We start from the raw sequence: 23,286 nt of genomic DNA on the forward strand, positions 1-23,286 counted from the left end.
CCCGGGGTGCACATGGATCCTTCCCCGGGATGCACATGGATCCGCCCCCCCCGGGATGTACATGGATATCCCCCATCCCGGGGTGTACATGGATCCCCATCCCGGGGTGCACATGGATCCCCATCCTGGGATGCACATGGATCCCCCCGCCCCACACGCACCCCGGCTCGCTCAGGGCCTGGCGCAGCGCGAGGACTCCCCGTTCGGGGCAGTGCGCTCTGCAGACGCGCAGCCCGGACAGGGCCATCCGTGATTCGGTGCCCACTGAGTTTTGCAGAGCCTGAAGCATCCAGACTGTGCAACGTGCTCACGTCACCCCCCGGCTGTCCCTCCGTGCAGGTCCGGGTGGCACTGGGACGCTGAGTGACTCCTTTGCACCTTATTAGTCCTTGGCCAGGCTGTGCTGAAGCTGGTACCGTGCAAAGGAAGCCTTGTCTTGGCAAAGAGCGATCCTGCACCCAGCGCGTTCCTCCCCTGCCCCTGGGAGCTGCGGTGACAGCGCTGGCACAGGGGTGACCGGCCACAATGGGCCCACTGCTCGGGGCCCTGCAGAACCTGCTCTTGCGCTGCGTAAACGGGCGCCAGGGACATTTCGTGGCAAAAGAAGCTCCCCTGCGTTGCTGCTCGCGGGGTTAAAAAAGGGATGGCCAAAGGCCTTGAGCAGACAGCGAGGAGCCAAACCCAGTTGTCATTGCGCCCATACAGAGCCCATCCCCTGTGGACTCAATCCTTGAGTCACCACTAGCCACCACTTTACAACACGCTCTGATATGAGAAGGTCGGAGCTGCTCTCGCTTCCCTTTCCCCCATCCCTGCGCAGGGGCCGGATGGGGGAATATGCCCAAAGCTGCCCACGGGCAAACGGCCTTGGGGGCAGCTCTGCGCACGGAGCTTTCCATCGACCGACTAAAAACAAAGCACAAAGCCAGGATTAAATCCCGCAGGGCGGAGGAAGGAAGTGCAGCCATGATCCTCGCTGCGGTTTGTCGTTATTGGTAATCCTATCAAGCAGCCCATCGTTAGCGTATGGATCATTGTATTCTTAGTAACAAGTGGCCGTGGGGCTTAACTTCCCTTCTCCCGAGTAATTCTGCATTTCCCGAGCCCCTGTTATTGGAACTGCTCCAGAACTGAGTCCCAAGAAGGCAGAGACTCTTTAACAGAGTTTGCTGCAATGTTACGCTTAAATGAGGTATTTTTCGTCCCTTTTCTTCCTTTCCAGTCCAAAAACCATTCTTCAGTTCAGCAAAGCTACCAGCTTCCAAAAGTTTGACTCACTAGATGAAAGCAATGGAAAAGCATGATGCATGCAACAGTCAGGAACGCTCCGGGATATAAATAGGTCTGGAATACATTGAGACTGGAATTCTGCATCAAGCCATTTCTGGAAGTCGCTTGCAGAGGGCACAAAGCTGCGTCCGCAGGCTGCCCGGCCAGGATGGTCTCGTCTCCCAGGATGGGATGATCTTTGATTAGAAGCTGGCACAGGCTCCACAGCGCTCGGGAGGCGGATGGAGAGGTGGCAGCTAATCGGATTTGTGTGAATTCCTTCTGTTTTTAAGTAACCTTGGAGTTCAGGTGACCACTTGAAGCCATGAAGACACCCTCCCTCCTCCACAACATCGCTTGGCTCTAGCATCTCCTTCTAGGGACTGGGGGCCCCCCTCTAACCCAGGCTTTGCCATCTCCAGTGGTCCCAGTGAGCCAACCCAGCCCCATTAGCGGGGCCAGATGAGTTTTTTCGGGCTAACAGCAATACTTAACCTTGTTGTAGTCATTAACCCATCATTAACTGCGTGCAGAGGCTGAGCACCTCCATGTGCACCTTCCCAAGCAGGATTTGTCACCTCCCTACACCATACGCAGCACCAATCCACAAAGCCACTTCTGACACAAGGTTCACTGAAGGGAAACCGAACAGGAGCTGCGGCCGGAGACCATCACTAGGAGCGTCTGACTTTGGACGTGCAGTCATTCGCTATTGGGTTGCTGCAACCTATCGCCCTCCTAGAAGTCACGAGAGCTGCAGGGCTCAGACATCTCTGAAAAACACCCGTAGTCTAAAGAGCAACACGCAGGAGTGTCAAGGACAGTTTTGCAAGAACATGAACATCTGGTCCGAGTCAGTGACTCGGTGGCAGAATGAGCAACAAAGCTCTGCTCCCTGCCCCCAGACCTGGGCTAGCAGGAGGGGCAGAACGTGCCTTAGGCTCAGCAGGTGCCCTGGGGTCCCTTCCTGTCCCCTCTGTGGTCCTCAGGTGGCAAACAGGTGGATTGAAGAAGCCCAGGAGCAGCAGGGTGTCCGCGGGAAGGATGGATTCCCACACAGTTCCTGCCATCGGCTGGCTCACTGGGACATGCCGCTGCCCCGGCGGCCCCGGATCCGCAGTGGGACGAGCGCCGGGGCAGCTCCCTCTCGCCCCGCGGGGAGGCTGCAGCCCCCTGGGGCTCCGCACAGCGACCTTGGGGCTGGGGAAAGAGGGGCCAAGAGGCGGCAGAGACCCCTCTTTGCCCCCGTCCTGGCGCGGGCTGAGGCTGGATGCCGGGACGCTGCTGGGCGCGCGACGCCAAGGACAGAGCTGCCCTCTCTTGGGAGAGGAGCCGCTCTGCAGCGGCCACCGAGGAGCCCGGCCAAGGGCTGCTCGTGCCCGGCCGGACGCAGCCAAGGAGGGCTCAAGGGAGCGGCAGAGCCCGCGGCTCCGGAGCGCTGCCCGTGGCTCCCGAGCGCTCCTTGGCTGGCTTTATGGGCCGTCCCCTGCGCTGCGCTCACCACAGGGCACAGCTCCCTCTCTCCCGGGTCCATTGCGCTCTGGATCCTGCAGAGCTTTTTGCAGTCACAAAGAATAAACCCAATGGAGCAGGTCCCCCTCTTCTCCTTCCCCAGACCAGCCCACAAAACCCAGCAAGGCAGCGTCGCATGGGAACAGTGGTCCTGAGCTGTGCGGATTAGACCTCCACGTGTGACTCCTATGGGCGCTTCCCAAACTGGAAGGGAGAGGGAACATCTTTTTTTAAATGCATTTCTGGGCAGCTCTGTGTCCTGCATTTACTTCTCCTGAAGCAGGCGGTGTGCACGCGGGCTGGGGGGATCTTTCCATGCCTTGACCAGGGCGAGATGCCGCAAGCACGTCAGCTTAAGCCCAAACCAGTCTCCAAAGCCATGCGGTTGCTTCGTACCAGAGCAGGAATGCAGCATTGTTCTCTCTGCAATTTGCTTTCTAAAGGGCAAGAAAGAAGCAGCAGTTATTTGTTTTTACATTGAGCTAGAGGAAAGAACCAGCGAGGGTGCTGCAAAGGCCACCCCAGCTCCACGTCCCCTCTCACGTAACCTCGTCCTCTCCGCTCTCTGCTGGCGGCTACAGCCCGGCCGCCCTCCTACTGCAAGGGGCTGTTGTGCCCCCATTGTCGCCAAAGGGAACACGGGTTAATAAACTGGGAGAACAAGTCACGTCCAGATAGCAAGGCCGCACTGTCACCAAAGTGACCAACATTTCCTGCAAATTAGGGAAAATGAGAGGATTACCTTAAAGCTGTAACCACATAAAATCATCTCCCGGGAATGGAAAGCAGGAGACACTTTACAAAAACATTTCTACAAGGGCTCCGGGTTGCTTTTTGGCCACCACAATTCATGTTTTGGCCACCACAATTCATGTTTTCTGGCACTCAGTCTGGCTAATGTTCCCGCAGAGCAGCAGTTCATCTGCAAGTCGTTGCCGCCTGCTGGGCTCTGTCCCTCGAAACCTTAGGACAGGCAGGAACAGGGGACCAAAGACCAGCCCTGCCCGGGGCCAGGTTTCCACAGCTCTTACCCACAGCTTGAGCTGACCCCGGTACGTGACACGGGGACACGGGTCCCCTCTCGCCAGGATTAGGTACCGGGAAAGCAGCAGCCCGAGGCTGCTTGGGATGTAAGCGGGGGGACAGAAAGAAGGGGCACAGCGGTGTCACCCCAAAGCCCCTGGGCAACCCCCACTCCCTCAGACAAGCCCAGCAACCTCCGATCACAGTGTGTGATCAGCGACTACGGGGGAGAAAAGAACCGCAGCACTCGGTGCATCTCTGCAGCCGTTACCGCTTACTGCACGGCAATCGGGTATACTACAGTTTTACACTCAGTATAATGGGGGGAAAAAACACTAACAAGCAGGATAATGTAAAATAATTGATTTTATTTAAAATAAAAAGCAAAAACACAATCATCCAAACAAGACAATTAACAGTATCCCAGCTCTGCTGGATGGGGTGATAAAAGCATCTAATGGCAGGGGCAGGGCGAGGGCTGACAGTGTGACTGTCACCAGGACCAGGGAGCTTCCCTTCCCTCCCGCTCTGAGGGGAAGGGCAAAAACTCACCCCAGGAGCAGCCCAGGGCGCTGGGGGCTCAGATCAACCCGCAGTGCTGCCTCCTGCCCTACGGCGCGGGGGGTTCGGGAGGAAAAGGGTCTAGGTGAATTCGGGGGGTTGCTGCTATCTAAGCGTTCGGGGAGGCTTAGTGTGATGGAGAGGACAACCTGGAGAGGCCACAACGCGAGTGGGGGCCGAGGAGCCCCGGGGACCCTCCGGCCACCTCCATCCAAGCGCTCCAGGGCTCTGCGGGGGACGGGGACAGACCCAAGGCCTCGCATGGGGAAGAGCCAGCGCTGGGCCCCTGTCCCCAGCACGGAGCTGGGCACAGCGCTGGATTATTATTATTTCTTCAAATCCCTGCACAGGCCTGGTTTGCAACAAGAGCCTCTGAGAGATTATAGGGACCTTCCTATAAGGCCAGGGAGGCCAACTCCCTTACAGGGGCTAACTCGCCTGGCCCACTTGAGAAAAACCCTGATGGAGGAGGACGTCCTCTTTAGGTCAGGCCACAAAATGCCACAGTTAAGCTCTGGTGAAAACAAAGAGTTTCCTTTAGACACAGTTTGCACCCTACGTGCCGCTTTGAAGGGGCTGCTATGGAACCAAGTGCCCAGAAGCACGTCCCAATAGAAGCTAATGCCAGTTCAGAAAGTCACAGCTTGCCTCGCATTTCTGGTGCACTTGCTGCAGGAGGAGCACTTCAAAGCAACTTACACAGTAATTACATTTCAGCCTCACAACATCCCTGCGAGGTAGGTATTTTTCCACCTAATAAAACAGACATAAGCCCACCAGGGCAGCAGAGGGAACAGCCTGTGAGCAGAAGAACCAGAGATCCCAGGTGTCCCAATTTCCAGGACTTGGGAATACCTTGTTTCAGGTGAGAAAGTGCCTCGTGGATACGTCGTACGGTGTTGCTGGGACTCCAAGGCCTGCCGCTCCTTTCAGACCCACCGCCTCTCGGGAAGTGATGTCAAACCAACACAGGCTTCGGTTCCAAACGGTTTTATTTCGCACTACCGAAGAGTTCATAGGCACAGAGGAACATTCTGCAGTCTGGATCTTCCCCCGTGCTCCCGACGGAACAGGCATGGCTTTCCTGGCACCGCATGGTGACGGTGGGACAAAGTTGCAACCCTGCAGGCCCCAAGCAACGTGAGGCCACCGCAGAAGCCACCTTACCTTAGCCAAACTGCCAGGACACCGAGGATGAGGCGGCCTTGCTCAAACCGCAGCCGGTTGCTGAACAGAGCTCCCCTCACCACGACAGTGGCAGAAACATCTGAGCCTTTCCCAATCCAACCCTATTCTCTTCCAAGAAGCAGCAGTTGTAGCTCGCTCTACCTGACGAGGACTATGTGCTTTGTACAGGCTCCTGGGCTGTTGAACCGGGCAGAAAAGAAGGCAACCTCGGCCAGAAGTCTGGAAGTTTCCTTCAGGCAGAAGGCTCGTTCACACCTGGCTATCCCCAAGACACTCAAGAGTCCGGACAACTAAGAAGAAGACCAATAAACCTTCCCTCCTTCCAGCTTTTCCACCATTACGCTGCTTCTACGTGAAGTGATTAGCACAGAATACTCAGCAACAAATCCTGACAAATATAAATAGGGTTCCTTTGTAAAACATCCTATGGCCTGGTCTCCAAAAAGGGAGAGGGGTTTAAATAGGACAAAAAACAAGGTTAAAAAAGTTAAAATGGAAAGACCCAAACAAGCAACATTGTGGGTTGTATCCGATCCAACGTGTGAGAGTCACGCTCAAGGCTGCCCGCAGCAGCTGGGCACTCCTGCACGTTTGCTAGACAGACACACGTCCCCGGCCAGGCTTCCCTTGCAAACAGCAACGCGGCGCTCTCGCGTCCTCTCCTCGGGCAGGAGGGCTCGCAGGGAAGCGCCCCAGCACAGGATAGGGAACCATCTTCTAGCAGGGCAGCTGCAGCAAGACCAAGCTCTGCTGACACCACCACAGCCCCTGCTTCAAAACTTCCAGCACATCCCTTAGGGACAAGGGCTTCACCTGGCACAAATTCATCTACACAGACATAAAAATCACTTTTTTTTTTTTTTTTTTTAAAAGGATCATACAATATGTCCCCCTCCCAGACCTTTAAAATTGGCACCACTAATTCTGGAAATTTCTGAAGTCACAACCTCAAAGAACCATTTGTGTGTGAACTGCACTAGCCTGAAGAAGCCCATGGCACTGTAACTGCTAGGTATGTAAAGCCCAGCAACGGCTGCTACTATGTAAGAGTCAACCTGCCAGTTATTGACTATCAATGAACATGACCCCAGCACCCTAAGGCTGTAACTACTGGCAACTGCTGACTGTTTTGCTGTGCAAGAAACCCCAAAATTCTCCTGTTCCCTCAGGCTTTCAGTAGCAAGGTGCTAGTGCATCTTTTGTTACTACTCACCAACACAGGGCAAAAGTAAAAGGGCTGTTGCTGGTTAAGGTGTTGCACCTTATCAACTACTCAGGCTAGTCGAGATGCATGCACGTAGATTAAGACCACAAGAGATGCTTCAGATAGGTGGTCACCTCCACTGAAGCTACCTCAGTGTTTGAAGTATTCCTACCACCTTCCCGTCCTGAAATTTCGGTATGAGATCCGTCGGACATTCAGACAGGCCAGGAGGGCTGGTGTTCCTTTCCTCAAGTGTACAGGACAACATGTAAACATATGACAGTGTCAAAGCAAGGCAGGTTTCTAGATCTACCTGCTGTTTTTTTTTTTTTTTAAAAGAGTTCTTTAAAAACTGACCGTTGTCTTCCTTGCCAGTTATGTGAGCCAGTAAATACTTGGCGTGTCCTTACCCGAGGCTGGGCAATTAGTGCACTCACTTGGGGCGCGGAGGGGACAAAGCATTGCACAATAACGTAGAATCGGGGCATTCCCCTGCAAGTTAGCGAGGAGCCAACCTTCCACAGTACGTAACGAAGACAGATGTTTGGATCGAAGTGATAAAAACTTAAGGACCATGAGAAACAGGAGCAGAAGGGGGTAGAACAGAGCTGGCTGGCTGCTAACGGAGCTTCGAACGGCAGCTGCCTCTAGACGGGTGTTCTTATCGCTCAGGGGTAAGTGCGGCCTCCACAAGATTCCCTAATCCTGTCAAAAAAAGTACAACTGCCTGTCAACAACTATAGCATTACCCTTCATACCGTGACACAAGATCGCAGCATGCAGGTTAATCTTAATATTTTTTTCGTCTCCTCTAGAATTTGCACAAGTTATGATTTCATATTTGGAACTGTTTCTATTAACTAATCCATCATATAGCTGGAGCAGAAATCCCACCCATCTCCAAGACATACAGGAAGAACAACCATCAAAAATAATGGGGGAAAAATGATGAAATCTGAAAAGGAAAGGTTCTAGACAAGATGCTAATATTTAAAGCATTCTATATTCATTTCACTGTCTAAAGTGCAAAGACCTTAAAATACTTAGGCCTTTCAGAAGGGCACAACTGTATATGTGGTCTGCAATTTAAATATACTGAAACAAAAACCAGGGTCTGCATTAATCTTCACTAGCTCCTGCGGCTGCTTCCCGGCCTGGAGTTGCAACCAGCTGCTGAAAAATGAGTTGGTAACATAGCAGTAAGTTGTTAAGACCTCTACACAAGATGAGCAGTCAATACAGGTCCCACCAACTGTCTCAGGGTGCTCTGTACTTCTAATTTGATTGTATTCAGTTATGAGCAACTCCTGAAAGTGAGAGAACACTATATAGCAGCAACATAAATGCTCAAAATAGGAGCAAACGGGGCTGTTGGCAGCGCCCCGCACCGGGATGTCAGGCCTGCTCTTGGCAGCCTGGGCTTTCTCAAGTACCCGCTCGGTCACAATATTTATTTGTGGACGTTTTAAGTCTGAAGCAACCAGCAGACCAAGAGCCTGACAACACCCTGCAGAAGACAGGCAGCTAATACAGCAGCATCTGTTAGCCATGCTGAGAGGAGCAAACTCGAAAGCTTAAGCAAGGCTCTTCTATACGAGAGAAATGCTTAATTTTAGCAAAGAACTGCTAAGTTTCTCCCACGGAGTACACTGGCAAATACCTAGTTTTTAACCTGGCCAGTTCAGGGAATATTTTTCTTCAATAATTTTATTCCAAACAACTACCTCATTTCAGTTCTTCAGCCCCAGATGACTAAAAAAATCTTTTTATTTTCAAATAGCTACATGCTGGGGAGGTTGGATAAATTTTGTCTTTAATGCATAGAGCAGTGGACCAAATTGAAATTATCCAGGCAACAAGAAAATAAGAGAAACTGTACTGCTATTTGAAGTGTCCAAAGCCAAGTCTGATCATTCCTCATGTTTAGCTATTTACTATTCTCTTGTACTCTGAAGGGCACAGTCAAAACCTTGCATCTCTCCCATAAAAAAAGATAAACTCTCTATTAAAAGAGACAACTAAGAAAAGTAATAAAACCGTTTATTAAATAAGGTAAAAGCTCATTTAAAAAAATACCAAAATCTTAAAGTTTTCTGTTTGGAGCAATTAAAATAATTCCTGGGAGGTTATCACCAACAGTTTCACATTTTGTACGGGACTCTTGCTCTCCAGCTCTCTATCCTGATGAATCCCCCTATCTCACTGCTCCCAGCTCTGCCTTGTATCGTCTTTTGTTCGTTAAAAATAAGAGTTGCCATCAGGTCACCTGGAGGAGCTGCGCTCTTTGCTCACACAGTCATCCTGGGACGTTGTATCACCGTTCCCCACCATGCTACACGTCCGCCTCTTTTTCCTCCGATGCATCATTCCCTCTGTCTCAGAGCCAGAGTCACACTGAAGCATGAAGAGAAAAACAAATAAAAACAAAATTAGAATTAAGTGAAATTAGAGAAGCTTAGTAAATTGTGTTTGTGCTACAAAAATAATCGTAAGAGCTATCACAATAGTGCTGAATAACCAGAAGTTCAAAGAACATCAGGTATTTTAGATGTGACTCTAGGATATCAATTTAAAATTAAGGAATCTAAAGCGTAGAGCCATCCAGGCTCTTGAACATAGTCAAGTTTCACTGCCTACAGCAAATTCTGGATAACCTGTGCATTCACTTTGCCTGCTTTAAGGACCTCAATTTATGGATGCAGACTTGGTAGTTTGAGAGGCCTGTAATGATTTAAGCATTTCGAAGGGCCACCTAGAGAAGTCCAGTGTCACAAGTGACATTGTCTCCCTCCTCATTTGCAAAACAGCAGTTTTGCAGTCAGTTCAGATAAGACAGCATAGCTAAATTAGTGATTGATTCACGTTATGTGTGTATACATAGATCAAACAAGACAAATTTATTTAGCAATAAAAGATAGCCTTTAGGAAGCAGAACTTGCTGAGAACAGAATCCTCCACTAGGCACTCCCTTTATTTGCTTTTTAGTCATTTCCTCCATGATATGTGAACATTAGGACATGGATCTTTATTAGAGTTGATTCCCATGCTAGCACAAATAAAACAATAAAATTGTAGAATACAGACCAGGTAGTAAAAATCTTACCTCTGAATCGGAGTCTGAGGAGCTAGAACTTGAAGAACTGGAAGAATCACTGGAACTATCAGAAGCAATACCAGTAGATTCCTGTAAATCAACTGAATCGGCCAATGCTGCCAAGTCAGGATGTTCCTGCTTTAAGATCCTAAATAAAATTGAAATTTTGGGGTTAGCCTTCGAGCAGTAATGCCGCACAAAAACCAACAACAACGTTTATGAAGAACACGGGAAGGAAGTTACCAAATCACTCACCTGTACCATTTCCGTGATAATTTGGGCCTCCCTCTTACCGTCTTGTGCCACACGACAGGGAAGTTGGTACAGCTGGCAAAGTTTTGCGTGATGGCAATGGTTGTGTCGAGATTGAGGACTACATGCCACCAGCCACCTGCAAATACAACACCAGTGACCATCCCAGCTATAGAGCAGGGATTATGTTTAAAAACAGCCACAAATACTTCTCCCACCTGTTACAAAACCCTCTGTTCAGCTCTCCCCTGTGCTATAGCCAAACTATAATGTTACTGCATTCTCACAAATTAGAACACAGTCCAAGTTGCCCACAGCAGAGGTGGAAATTGGACCTCATCTCCCAAACAGACAGGTCTATTGCTAAATCTTCCTTCTTCAGTTACGTTATGGAATCCACTGTTAAAGAGGGCTGCTCAATGCTCTGACCAATTCTCCAGCTCACACAGCACACTACAGACCTGATGTGACAGCAGCACATTGGCTACTGACAGTTTATTTAATAGCAAGTGCCACTGGAACGCAATCTGCGCAGAGATCCTCGGTTAAGCTGGACAGCACTCTCCATGCTGATTTAGTAAGGTTTTTATGGTTAGAGACTAACTTTTCATTTAAAAACAAATACGAACTGTTTCCCCACACGAGATTGAGGAGGAAAAAAAAAAAAAAGTCATGCCATGTTCTTACAACTCACTTTTAACCCCAAAGAAAAGACTAAAGAAACAGTTTAATGGAAGCAGACAGTTAAAAAATCTTAACAGAAGGTACAGTGAAGAGTCACTAATAAGTGCCAAGATGATCACAAGGCGCTTTTCAAACATGAAGTCATCTGTATCTGGGAGACAAGCAATGTGGAAAGCGGCGATATGCCGTGCTGCACAAAAACGATGCGGGATTTAGAGGACAGGCACCGAGTTCACCCACTTTATCCACTAGCCACCCCACCTCCCAGTAATAACAGGCACATAGGATCTGGTAAGGCTACTATTCTCTTAGGTTTCTCCTTTCAACTGCAAGATTAGGCCTAGTCTCAGGAAGTGGGTGAAAGGTGTCACTGCCTTCAAGGAGGTCTTTCCCCACACTCCAGGAAAAAAAAAAATATATATATATATATAGGCAGTCAGGCTACTAAGTATAAAATCCACTCATGAATTTGCTATTCTGTATGCAGCCTGAGAAACTTGTGCAAGAGCTGCTAGAAATCAAACACTTTCATTCTTTTATGCCTCAGTGTTCTCCTACTATCATAATTTTGTTTATGATCACACTTTAGGACATAGTTTATTGCAGCTTAAGTTTTCTCTGACATCTCTACCATGCACAGTTCTATGTTACTGGTTGCTTATGTTTCAGGGTGATCAGAAAGTAACTGAACAATCTCAGAGAGGGCCTCATAACTTGCAACCCTTTTTAAGTAGCTCGAATGAGAGTTTTTTGCCTAAGATGAGCCATAACAGCAAGCTGCAGTCTTGCCTTCATCTCTGCTACATGCATGTAAAAATACGCTTTTCTCTTCCAGATTTCCTTCCTGGAGAGAGCTGTACATACCTGGCACAAAGACTGTCTCGCCTGGTTTCTGTAAGATCTCCAGGGGTTTGAACTCAGGGGGCCAGGTGGAGAGCTGTGTCCTAGGATAGATGACATTGAACCAGGTGATGGCTTCATCCTGCTGGTTCCCTCCCTCTTCTCGGGTCACTTTGATCAGCTCTCGGGGAGTGCTGGTGGGGAAGAGGCACCAACGCTTATGGCCCTGGACTAAGGCATTCCAAGCACTAGTTCCCAAGGGATCAATGTGGATTCCTGTTCCAGAACGAGGTGGGCCCATCACAAACCATCTGCAAACAAGGGGAAAACAAACAAACAAAAACACCTTCAGTCACCTTCGCTAATCATTTTCTTTCACATTAGTCACATATTTGCAGCTGTTAATTTGAAATAGTCAGAAACCAAGAGAAATAATATAGCTAAGGTATCTTCATTTGCATTCTTGAAACAGTCAGTGGCAAAACTACATCAAAATAGATTGTTATATTAAAACTACAACAAAAGATACAACTGTTTTAAGCTAAAAAACAACAAAAATCGTGACAGGAGTCACTCTGGGTCAAGAAACTGGAGATGACTTTTAGAACAAAGTACAGCTATGAAGTGTAAGTAGTTCTCCAATAAAACATACACGATTTCAAGATTTAGTAGGAATCTTCATGAAGGTGATTAAGTCATAATTGTCTGCAGTAGGAGTCTTATGAGGTGGGAGGTTCTTCTTTATCCTATATTTTTTTCAAATTTGTTGCTCCTAAGTGGAACAAAAACTGCAGAACGAGCAACAAGAGGCGACAAATAAGAAATACAACGAAGTTGCACAAGTCCTGCCACCCTCTGTGCCTTCTGTTCATTTACAGCAGCCTTTTCACTGCAACTGTTAGCTAGTAAGGGCTTATATTCCAATGAGCAGACAGGATTTGCTCTTTATCTTTTCATTCCCTACTTAAAAACGCTATTTCTCCCTATACAGTACTTAAGCTGCTATAGGCATTTAAAAGTAACAGCACCTCTGACTGCTCATTCTCTTTGAAATAAAAGAGTTAAGATCTACCATACTAGATAAATGGGGATAATTGAGGCGATGTCTTACCATACATTAAGAGGGAAAAAAAGGGAAATAATTCTTAAGTGGGCAGCTAAGAAGATAGAAACTAAAGCACCACAAATTTGAGTCTTCTTCCAAACAGATCCTTCCACTGTGTGGCAGACAGTCAGAAAGTCAAACGCTCTCCACTCCTCTCCTCCTATACAGGGGTAAGTAAAGTAATTTGCAAGCTCTGATTATAGCACTGTAATTTGGCTTTCAAGCTGTGCTCTTGCTACTTCACAAAAGTCATAAAAACGCGAGCAAGCAGGTGCTTGTCTCCTCTATTGTCAGTTCAATCCTTGATCCATATTAGCTTTGGGAAACAAATTAAGTAAGAGCAAGACAAGAGTTTTTATTAATAAAATTACAGGAAGTTGAACATGTTCAGGCCTGTCTCGTGAAGGAAGAGATGAACTGTTCAAAACTCATTTTCTGACTACAAACTCAATCTACACACACAGGCATTTAGCAATACTGTAATTTACCACTATCTTTCCTCACGTGTTTACAATAATAAGCCAATGCAATCCAAGTCCTCAGATTTACTGTTAGAAACCTCTCACATTAAAAATAAAACAAACAAAAAAACAATGACCTGCCCCACACACACACAACTTGGTCATTTCCGTATAAGACAGTAAGTTTTAGAAGATGTTATTTGAAAATGCAAGATGATTTAAGTATCCTGAATTCCCGTTTTAAAATCTCTACACCACATCTCGCAGCCCTTATAGTGTCTGGCCTGATCATACGGCTAGACTTTTTGTTAAGTTCCCAGTTATGCTGCTAACTGCCAAATATTCATCTGTTTCTTACCTTGACCAAGCCCATAACCCAAAGAGGCATCAATGTCCTTTCCTGCATCACTCCTCCCTCAGAAACAGGGGCAGCCTCAAACAAATATTTTCAAATAAATAAAACAAAATAATTTTGTGGATACCACGATCACAAGCAAGGAACTCAATGCGCATGTGGGTGGGGAGGGGGAAAAAATATCCATGAGAGTCCTAACTAGGAAAACTAGATAGTCTGGAACTTTGGTAAGTGAACATCCACTTCCCAGATGGGACAAATTTCTAACAGACTGTGCTTTAGTGTTTGCCCAGAGCACTGTATGCTCTTTCTTAGAGGTGAATGATGAACACGTTCCTGTTACAGCTCTGTAAAAACACCAGTTTCAGTGGTTTTGAGAAAGTTTCCACACTTTATTCCCAAAAAACTTACAGCTGGACTATAGACACATGACGTGACAGACTGCAGGGAGGAGGCAAAGCAGAATATCATGTTGATAACTCATTCTATTTGATTAGAACAGAACATCACCAGGGCAACAGAAAACCTCCTAGCCCCGTGTCATTCAAAGGGCAAGCCATTCTCTGGCAATTATAACACTCTATGGAAAGACTTTAATTACTTGGGAAGCAGTTAGTGCTTATACTGTTATGAAGAATAATATTAACATAGATAAATATCGGTTTTGTATCTAGCAGGCTGAATCCCAGGTAATTACATTTGACTGTAGGAAGAAAGTGTCATTTCAACTAGAGGTTTCCTGGGTTCAACTAGATGCTGAAAATGGATGGAAAAGATTATGTAAATGCAAAATAAATACTGTTCTCTGTCAACACCATCTGCAGGGGAGCTAACTACTCATCTCCACACTTCATACATAATTTTAAGATCTTTACCTTAAAAGGGCTGACTCATAATTAAACAAAATCCCACACTATACATAAGTCATAGGAGCAAAACTCTCATGAGTTTGACTTGAGGTACTTAGGAACTTCAAAACCATAAGGCACGTCATACTCATCGAGAAATTAACCTGCACAATTTTCAGTAATGACTCAATTATTTTAAACCACGTAGTGTGGCTAATGGTCTTGGCTTCAGGAGAAGAAAAAAAAAAAAAGTGACACAGGGAACTTGTAGTTTTTTGTGTCACAGTTTTGGGTTCTGCTACCAATGGTGCTACATCTCTCTCCTTCTAGTTACTGATGTAGGCTCATCTTACAATAACAGATCTAAAGCAATTGCTCTATTTTATAGAAATCGTGTCCATCCAGAAATAATCAACAAGATGGAAAAAAAAAAGAAAAAAAAAAAAACTAGTTTTATCTTGTTCTGGCTATACTATACCTGTAAGGTGGCCTTCGCTTTTCTCCTGCATACTGAAAGAGATCATCAGTGAAGAATCTGGGCACTTTGTAGTCCTCCAGGAGTTTCCTACGCTTGGGATGCTCTCCGTAACTGCTGTCAAAGATGTAGAGCGGGCTGTCATCACGCGTGGTCTCCATGTACTCTATGTAGTATTTCATCTTCATCTTCACAGAATAGCCATCATTGTCCTCCCCACATTTGAACTTCTGGTTCCTATACTTGCGTTTGAGGCGTTCCAGAGTCCACTTCTCCCGGGCAGACCAGCCTGCCTGAGCATTCAGTAACACTACAGGCTTGTACGGTTTCTCGTAGCGCTCAACAAATTCTTCCACCGTTAACTGGAGTGCATCTGCCCTTTCCACGTTATCCTGTGGAGGCAAGAGAAAAAATAGAGAACTATCAGGACCGACGAACATCCCGGTGCTGCTCTCCCTAAATAAGCACCTCTTGCTCATACCTTGTGCCAAGGACTATGAGGGTTTTAAGCTGCCTGTGTGTTATTTTAAGCTCCCCCCGGCCTGCTGTGCTGCTTCTCCTGCTCTTTACACCCCTCAGCAACCGGGGCGGCTGCCGGTGCTTGGCGCTCCTCCTGCTGGGGTCATTCCCAGGCACCTCTGCCCTTTCAGCAGACACTTTCCCTGCCCGCTGCCTTTCCTCCTCCGCCAGGACCGCTGGCTGCTCCCCCAGTGCCTGCTCTCCAGAGAGCCCAAGCTGGGCGCCTGGGGGCTGTTCGGGAGTTACATAGGGCTCCCAAAAGCAACTCTGGGGCAAAATCCACCTCAAGATCGGGGTGCTGCCCTCACTCCCGGCAGCTCCAGCCCTCCCAGGCTCTACGCATCCCCTCCACATAGGATCTCCCTGCTCTGCCCAGGCTCCCCATTTCACACAACCCCCATTATGCCCCCAGCTCCTGTTCCCTTCACCCTCCTCGTTCCCCATAGCCGCCTGCATTCCCCATGGCCCCCCCACAAGACACCCGCCACCCCCGCTTCCCACACTCACATAGCATCCCCTGAGCCTCCCCAGCCCTTCCAGCTCCCCCGTTCTCCCCACCGTTCCGCTCAGCCCTGTTGCCCACAGGGCCCCTTTCCCCTCTCCGACTCCCCATTTCCCTCAGGCCCTCCGTTCCCCCCAGCTGCTCCCCGCCACGCCACGCACCTTGCACGCGCCGGGGCTCAGCGGGAAGGTCTCGCAGTAGTTGTGGCGAGTCCAGTCCAGCGAGTCCTTCAGCTCGGGCCGGGCGCTGCGCTTCGCCTCGCGGATCCGCTTCTTGCTCTTGTGGTTCATGGCGGCGGCAGCGCAGGGGCAGCGCGCACGCGCTCGCCCCCCAGGCCCCGTCCGGTCCCGGTGCCGCCGCCGCGCGCGCGCCCCGGCCCAGCTCGGCGCGGCCGCGGCACCTTCCAGAAATTTCACCCCCCTTGCCGCCGCTGTCGCCGCAGCCCCGCCTCCACCGCGCTCCCATTGGCTGCCGCGCTGCCCTCTTCCGCCACGCTTGCTCGCTGATTGGCCCGCGCGCTGCGGCGGCACAGTCGCGTCGCCATGTTGGGAAGGGCGGCTGCGTGAGGGCGGAAGCGCGAGGCGGGAGGGCGGCGCCGGATGCCCTTGGCCGGGCGGCCGGTAGCGCCGCCCGCCCACTGGCAGCACTTGCAGCTCCCGCCGCCCGCCCGGGTTCGGTTACAGCCCTCGGAAAGCGCTCCGAATCGACCAGTCACGCCATGACCACCCAGCCCGCTCCAGCCCGGCCCTCCGCGGAGCCCGCGGCGGGGGCGGGCGCTGCGCCGTGACGCCACGCCAGTAGAAGGCGGCGATTGGCCGGCGCCGCGTGGCGAGGGACGTGGCCGCCTGCTATTGGCCCGCCGCGCGCCATGGCGGCGGCACGGCGGCGCGGCGCGCGCCGCTACCGCTTCGCGGATGAGGCGGCGGGCGGCGCGCGGGCGGCGCTGGCGCTGCGCGTGCCCGAGGTGCGCGGGGGGTGGTGCTGGCGCCGCGCGTGCCCGAGGCGCGCGGGGACCGGGGGGGGCGGCACTGGCGCTGCGCGGGCCCGAGGCGCGCGGGGACCGGGGGGGGCGGGGGGGGGCGGTGCTGGCGCCGCGCGTGCCCGAGGCGCGCGGGGGGCCGGGGGGCGGCGGGGAGCGAGGCCGCCGCCGCGCGCGCCCCGTCACGGCCGCTCTGCCGCAGGTGCCGCAGCCGCTGCACGGGCTCTACGCGTGGCCCGGCGCCGTGGTGCTCGCCCAGTACCTGTGGTTCCACCGCGCCGCGCTGCCCGGCACGAGAGTGCTGGAGGTAACGTGCAGCCGCGCACAGCCCTGCGGCTCGTTACTCGCGTTCCTCATCGTTCACTTTTCCCCCTAGTTTAAGCCCAGGCGAGGCCGACTGCTCCGTATTAACAGTCCTCTCCCCCACCGTCGGTTACTTTGCCTAATTGCAGGAACAGGAAAGCTTCTCACACGAGTACCCGGTTTGGTACAAAACCACGCAGAAAGCCCCGTGGGAGGGAGCCACCCTCTTCCCCCTCACCTCGCAGCACATCGCAGCACTCCACTATTTGCAACCAGCCCCTTCTGGGGAACTTCTTCCACCTTGAGGCTACAGTTCAAGCCCAGCATGAGTTTTCCCTCCTTCCCCCCAGCTTCAGCCAAGCTGTTGCAAGCACACGGGTGCACTAACCCTTTGGTCTGCATAAAAATTGCCCTTTTTAACCTTTTCATCTGCATAAAATTGCCTTTTTTTTTTGTCCTTTCAGATCGGGGCAGGCGTTGGCCTCCCTGGTTTAGTAGCTGCCAAGTGCGGTGCTGAAGTTACCCTTTCCGACAGCGAAGAGCTCCCCCAGTGCTTGGAGAACTGTCGGAGGAGCTGCCTGATGAACAACCTGCCTCATGTACCTGTCCTAGGCCTCACGTGGGGACGGCTATCTCCAGAGCTGCTCTCTCTTGCTCCTGTAGACATTATTTTAGGGTCCGATGTCTTTTTTGACCCCAAAGGTACATTAATTCTCTCAGGTAACTTCAACTCGATAAAAAGAGCAAAGCCTTACTACATTTTCAATGAGTCCATAGTTACTAGTATTAGGAACTACATCAAGATGAGATGGCAGATTTTCTGGTAGTAAAACTATGTTATCATTGAGCTGCTTCTTGGGGTAATTCTAGTATTAAGCTATCCCATAACCACCACAGGAAAACAAGTGAACAGGAAATGGGATGTTCCTCAGGTCTACTACCCAGCTGAAGGCCTATTTAACCATGTCTAGAATATGGAGACTTATTAAAGTCTATTAAGGAGTATTAAAATACAGTTTTAAGTTTCCATATTCTCTTTATCTTCCTTATCTATGCAGATTTTGAAAATATTTTAACTACTGTTTACTACTTAATGGAAAAGAATCCACATGCTCAGTTCTGGACTACCTACCAAGTCCGAAGGTAAACACTTTTGCCTATTTTTGTTAAAATCACCCAATTTCATTAGCATCACAGCTCCCCTTACTAACTGCAAGCAGCAAAAAAGCATGACCCAGCTTGACTAAGTTCAGTTCTGTCCCCAAAACATGCAGCCATTTCTCAGCTTCTTTCCTGTTCATTAAACACTGCTAACTTTCCAGAGGTACCTTCATGGCACTAATTCCAAAGGAGAGATTCTCACTTAGGCTGGTATGAGCCAATAAAATACTGGAAATATCAGACAAAAGCTGCTAAATTAAATATTAAGAACAAATTAACTCTGCTACCAACTTTGCTGACAGCGCATCTCGTTATTACTGCAAAATTTATTAACTTAATTACATTTTTCCCCCCATCTGCCATTTCTTCCCTTCAGTGCTGACTGGTCTATTGAAGCCCTGCTCTGCAAATGGAAGCTGAAGAACATCCATGTCCCACTACAATCATTTAATGCAGACAAAGAGCACTTGGCCGGCTCCTCCTTACCAGGAAGGCATACGATTGAAATGATGATCATCTCACTAGCAAATTCAGATGGTACTTAAGTTTATTCCACTTGTTGGTTCCAATACAAGATGATACTGTAGCATGGATCTGCAGGAAACAGTCTGATTTGCAGCAAACCTCATGCATACTTCTTGGAAAGCAGGTAATACCTTTAGCAGTATTTTATTTAAAAAACAAAAAACAAAAACATGCGCTGTAAAAAATAAAGCTGTTCTAGTCTTAGCTATGGCTTTTGAGAAATTTGTCCTTCCTAAATACAACTCAAGACTCAATTCCAGCATGGGAGCTACTGAACACTTAGCTTAACAGTTTTACAATCCACTAGGTCCCACTTACCCTTTTCTCCACAGTTTAGTTGTGCATTTTAACTGCATTCATTCAGGATAAAAAGTAACCCTTTAAAATCTGATTGCCAGGGCTGAAACTCTTCCCTGAAGACTCATATTCAAAAGCCAACCCTTTCCCTTGCCCTTTTTTCATGGGGGATCTACACTGACTGCTGCCAGTCATGCAGTCCTGGAACATACAAACTCCTCAGCTTGTAGAAAAGTACTTTTAATCCTCAATCAAGCCAGAGTTCAAATATTCAGATGTTTTCCATTTAACATACATGCATAAAGTTAGCAAGGCATTACAATAACCCTTGACAAAGGATGGTTGAGATTACAATCCATTTAGCATCCAACTCAAAAAAAACCTCATCACTAGAAGATTTGGCTACCATCAAGCAGCAGCCTGTTGAGGCAGAGCAAGCACACAGCAAATGCAATTAGTACTGCTCAGTGTGTATCTTCCACAACAACATCTAGCAGATCTGCCTGATTTTAGTCTGCTGTGCAATACTCATCTTACAGTGTTTTGGTTAGTCACAACACTATTAAGTTTTCCTTAGTAATTTCAAAGCAATCCCAGTGGATAATATTTAGAAGCAGTAGTATGCATTCAGTTACTATACAGAAGTTAAACATTGACAGTATCATTGCAGAAATCTTTTCAAGCTAAAAATAAGCTGACTCAAGACATTAAGTTGAGAAAAGTTAACACAGAAAAATGTTTAATATTAAACTACAGAGACAGTGGGTATAGTACAGAATGTCTTTACGCAAAAGATACACCAATCAGTACTTACAAAGGAATGAACCATTTCTTTGTTAACATTACATTTCTCATATGTAAGTTCGTATATGCATGTTGGTGAGATTTACCATTCTGGAAAAAATAGGGTGTGTATATCATCAGCTAGATGTGCTCACTGTATGCTCCATTATTTTTATGCAAGGCCCGGGTGACTGGAAGTGCAGTTGTCAGGCATTTTAATTAACTGGACAGCCATTTGTTTCTGCACGACAAGGCATCGTTACACTGGAGCAATCAGGAGAAAACAGGAAACAGCCAAGCACTCTGCACTGCAACACGCCACCTTAACAGCTAACCAGCATTACTCAACTGCTACACAACTGCGCCTAGTGCACAAAAATACATAAGAGAAGAGATTAGAATTGAGTCTGATAAAACATTCCTTTCAAAAAATATAATAATCAACTGTCACCTGAAAAGATTTCTACCAATTTAAGATATTATTTAAATTCTAAGTTTAAAAAAAAAAAAAGCATTTACAGTAAATTTCAAATTGAAGTCTTGCAGAATTTTATTCAAGGAATGAAGACAAAATTGAGAATACTTTTTTTTTTTTTTGACAGTTAGCTACTCAGTGTATAATGGCTGCATGTCTCCTCAGTATGAAACTTGAGGCAGCAAGTTACCAGTTTAATTTCAAATAAAAGTCAGCACTATATAAACAAAATGAAGTTTTACCTCAAATATCCAAGCCAATAATGAAATCGGTAGTCGTTCACTTCACTAAATTACAAGAAATTTGAATAACAGCAACAAAATGGCACATAAAATGTAAAATCTGCCACTTGAGGCGCAACTTAAACAAGTAAAAAGTTAGACAAAATGTTACAAAATAACCTTTTCATCAGCTGGTTGCTCGTGCCAGGGGTCTCTCCAATGGACTGAAGACTCAAGCGATCTTTTCCCCCCAAAGGCGTCCTTTATGTAGATTCTCTATCTGTTGCATCTAGGTTTGAAGAAAGAAAAGTTCAGCTACGTTTCTACCATGTCTCTGCTGTTCTGTGGATGACTTCAGGTATTTTCTAGGTGTGTTTCAACTGGCTTTCCCCTAATATTGTTAAGCTTTAAGATTTACACAGTGCTCCACCTCCCCCCCCAGTGTTGCTTTAATACTGAGGCCAAATGTGAGATTTTGTAAAAGTATTTAATTACAAGGAAGAATAAACATCAGGCTGTAGATCAAACCACCATTAACTTGAATTCAGCCTGTTCCTTAATAAACTACAAAAGTTATATTAAAGTTACGTAAAACTAGTTCTTCTCGATAAGAGACTTAACTAAACTTTAATTAGCTCTCAAAAGCAAAGTGTCACGAGTTTTGCTACAGTTATCTAACTTCAGAGCTAACTTAGGCCCTCTCCTTTTAAAAATAGGACCAAACAGTTTGAGGGGTTAAAGACACACTATCCTTTCCCCACCCAGTGTTATCCTCAGAAGCCTCTTCAAGATCTTGACTTGAGGAAAAACTAGTTTCCATCTTTTTCTCGTTGCAGTGAATTTGCCACTTTTCTAGAACAGTTACCTCCAGTCAGTATAATGGTCACTGAAGCGATGTTCCATTATAAAAGGATAGTGCATCTTTAACATTTAAAGACAAACCTGCTCCAACACACGCCCACAGAAACTGGTCCCTGGAGGATCAGCCAAATCAGTTAAAATCTGCAATACTGGCCAATATTCTTTTAGCAAACAGGAGACCGCAGCTTTAAAGGGGAAAATGCAGATGTTGGATAAATACAGTAAGAAATAGTCATTTTCATAATAGGTTGCGTCTCATACATTATTTTATAAAAGTCAAGCCATTAATCTCAACAAAACAAGAAAATGTCCTCTGCAGAAAGCCCTTTGGTATTAATTTCCCTAATCAATAACCAAACAGCACTGTTTAAAGAAAAAAAAAAGAAACAAAAAAAAAAAGAAAAGAAAAGAACAGCTAGTAACGTGCCCCACTACGATTCACTTGGTTCAGGCTATTAATACTTTGCCCAACACCCCACTGAAGTGCTACAATAAAGTAACATGCAACGTTTGCTGTTCCCAAGGTACATTACCATTTTCCTAAGAGGATACGGCTCCTTCTTCCTCTGGAGACTTGGGAGGGCTCTTTGACCTGGATCTGGAGTTAGATTCCCTCTTTGAGGCAGGTGGAGGGCTTCTAGACCTGGACCGAGATCTTGACCTGGACCGTGATCTGGAGACAGATGAGGACTTTGACTTGGACCTCCGGGCAGATCTGGACTTCGAGGTGGAACGAGACCGAGAGCGTGTGCGAGACCGGGACTTGGACCGACTGTAGCGGGACCGACTGCGGGATCTAGAGCGACTCCTGCTTCTAGATCGACTGCGACGGCGTCTTCTGGGGCTGAAAGGCAAGAGAGAGGGGAAGAGGCGGGTTAAGAGTTGAGCTGTGCAACAGACTTCCCCCGACTTCAGGGCAAGGAGGGCGGAACAGGGCCCACGTGGGCGAGAAAATGCGTGGTAGGAAGGCGCCATTGTTCAGAGAGAGTGGCCGGGGGCTAAACCCTCCACAGGGCCCAGCCCTCCAGCTCCACAGAAACTCCACGTGCTTTTACAACCAAAACTATCCCCCACAGCCACTTCCCTATAAAAAAATAGCCGCGAACCCCCCTCCAAATTCGGGGCAGCCCGAAGCGCAGCCCCTGCCCCGGCTCTCACCTGCGGCTGCGGCGGCCGTAGCCGCTGCTGCTGTAGCGGCGCGGGGGCGGCCCGCGGCGGCTGTGGTGCGAGTCGGGCGGGCGGCCGTAACGGGCCATCTGCACGCGCAGCTCGCGCCCGTCCAGCACGGCGCCGTCCATGGCGTCCATGGCGTCCTCGGCGTCGCGCTTGTCGTGGAAGCGCACGAAGGCGAAGCCGCGGCTCTCCTTGGTGTAGCGGTCGCGCGGGATGTAGACGTCGCCCACGCGGCCGTACTTCTCGAAGACGCGGCGCAGCGTGTCCGGCGAGGTCCGGTACGTCAGGTTGTCCACCTTGAGGGACGTCATGCCCTCCACGTCCGGGGGCGGCCGCCCGTAGCTCATGGCGCCCAAGAGCCCCCGAGGGGCGGCTGCGGCTGAGGAGAAGAAACCCGAGGGGAAAAGGAGGCGAGTGAGGAGGCGAAGCGCCAAGACGCGGCCGAGCGCGGGCAAACGGGAAGCAGAAGGGCACAGGGGGTAGCGCGGCGGGAGGGAAGGGAGAAGGAAGCAGCAGGCACCCACCTCCGGGCTCCGCGGGGAAGGGGGCCTGAGATCGGAGCGCAAACGGAGCAACCACCCAGGCAGCAGCCGCGAGGAAATGAGCGGGGCGCCGC

General features: G+C 48.8%; 3 protein-coding genes across 7 annotated transcripts; 1 reads left to right on the forward strand and 2 right to left on the reverse strand.

Moving 5' to 3' along the window:
* Nucleotides 1–7,229: 7,229 nt before the first annotated feature.
* JMJD6 (jumonji domain containing 6, arginine demethylase and lysine hydroxylase) lies at nt 7,230–16,189 on the reverse strand. Its single transcript, XM_088523417.1, has 7 exons — nt 16,054–16,189; nt 14,875–15,263; nt 11,652–11,938; nt 10,107–10,242; nt 9,861–9,999; nt 9,024–9,151; nt 7,230–7,462 (listed from the first exon to the last, which is right to left on the reverse strand). The coding sequence occupies exons 1-7, from the start codon at nt 16,180–16,182 to the stop codon at nt 7,426–7,428; spliced, it is 1,245 nt and encodes a 414-aa protein (XP_088379543.1). The 5' UTR covers nt 16,183–16,189; the 3' UTR covers nt 7,230–7,425.
* Nucleotides 16,190–17,642: 1,453 nt separating this feature from the next.
* METTL23 (methyltransferase 23, arginine) lies at nt 17,643–19,068 on the forward strand. The gene is made up of 3 exons (XM_010225033.2): nt 17,643–17,876; nt 18,233–18,317; nt 18,712–19,068. The coding sequence occupies exons 1-3, from the start codon at nt 17,756–17,758 to the stop codon at nt 18,878–18,880; spliced, it is 375 nt and encodes a 124-aa protein (XP_010223335.2). The 5' UTR covers nt 17,643–17,755; the 3' UTR covers nt 18,881–19,068.
* Nucleotides 19,069–19,869: 801 nt separating this feature from the next.
* Nucleotides 19,870–23,203, reverse strand: SRSF2 (serine and arginine rich splicing factor 2). 5 transcript variants are annotated; one of them, XM_088523421.1, is made up of 6 exons: nt 23,195–23,203; nt 22,656–23,049; nt 22,031–22,341; nt 21,579–21,682; nt 20,817–20,925; nt 19,870–20,305 (listed from the first exon to the last, which is right to left on the reverse strand). In XM_088523421.1, exons 2-3 carry the CDS (start codon nt 23,015–23,017, stop codon nt 22,038–22,040), a joined length of 666 nt encoding a protein of 221 aa, XP_088379547.1. In that variant the 5' UTR covers nt 23,018–23,049; nt 23,195–23,203; the 3' UTR covers nt 19,870–20,305; nt 20,817–20,925; nt 21,579–21,682; nt 22,031–22,037. The 5 variants fall into 5 exon arrangements, with proteins under 5 accessions (XP_088379547.1, XP_088379548.1, XP_088379546.1 ...); XM_088523422.1 differs by lacking the exon at nt 21,579–21,682; XM_088523420.1 differs by having other exon boundaries at nt 20,817–21,682.
* Nucleotides 23,204–23,286: the final 83 nt, after the last annotated feature.

Source organism: Tinamus guttatus, unplaced genomic scaffold, assembly GCF_059628265.1.
Source record: "Tinamus guttatus ecotype Peru unplaced genomic scaffold, ASM5962826v1 Tinamus_guttatus_pri_ptg000188l, whole genome shotgun sequence".
NCBI classification, from domain to species: domain Eukaryota; kingdom Metazoa; phylum Chordata; class Aves; order Tinamiformes; family Tinamidae; genus Tinamus; species Tinamus guttatus.

Bases quoted from the DNA above. Each gene is read 5' to 3' on its own strand.
- SRSF2 (XM_088523422.1), bottom strand. From the start codon at position 23,017: ATGAGCTACGGGCGGCCGCCCCCGGACGTGGAGGGCATGACGTCCCTC. The intron at 22,342-22,655 runs GTGAGAGCCGGG...CTTGCCTTTCAG, and splicing joins TACGGCCGCCGCAGCCGCAG to CCCCAGAAGACGCCGTCGCA.
- JMJD6 (XM_088523417.1), bottom strand. From the start codon at position 16,182: ATGAACCACAAGAGCAAGAAGCGGATCCGCGAGGCGAAGCGCAGCGCC. The intron at 10,243-11,651 runs GTATGTACAGCT...TTGTATTTGCAG, and splicing joins CGAGACAGTCTTTGTGCCAG to GTGGCTGGTGGCATGTAGTC. The intron at 10,000-10,106 runs GTGAGTGATTTG...AATTTTATTTAG, and splicing joins TTATCACGGAAATGGTACAG to GATCTTAAAGCAGGAACATC.
- METTL23 (XM_010225033.2), top strand. From the start codon at position 17,756: ATGAACAACCTGCCTCATGTACCTGTCCTAGGCCTCACGTGGGGACGG. The intron at 17,877-18,232 runs GTACATTAATTC...TTATCTATGCAG, and splicing joins TGTCTTTTTTGACCCCAAAG to ATTTTGAAAATATTTTAACT. The intron at 18,318-18,711 runs GTAAACACTTTT...TCTTCCCTTCAG, and splicing joins ACTACCTACCAAGTCCGAAG to TGCTGACTGGTCTATTGAAG.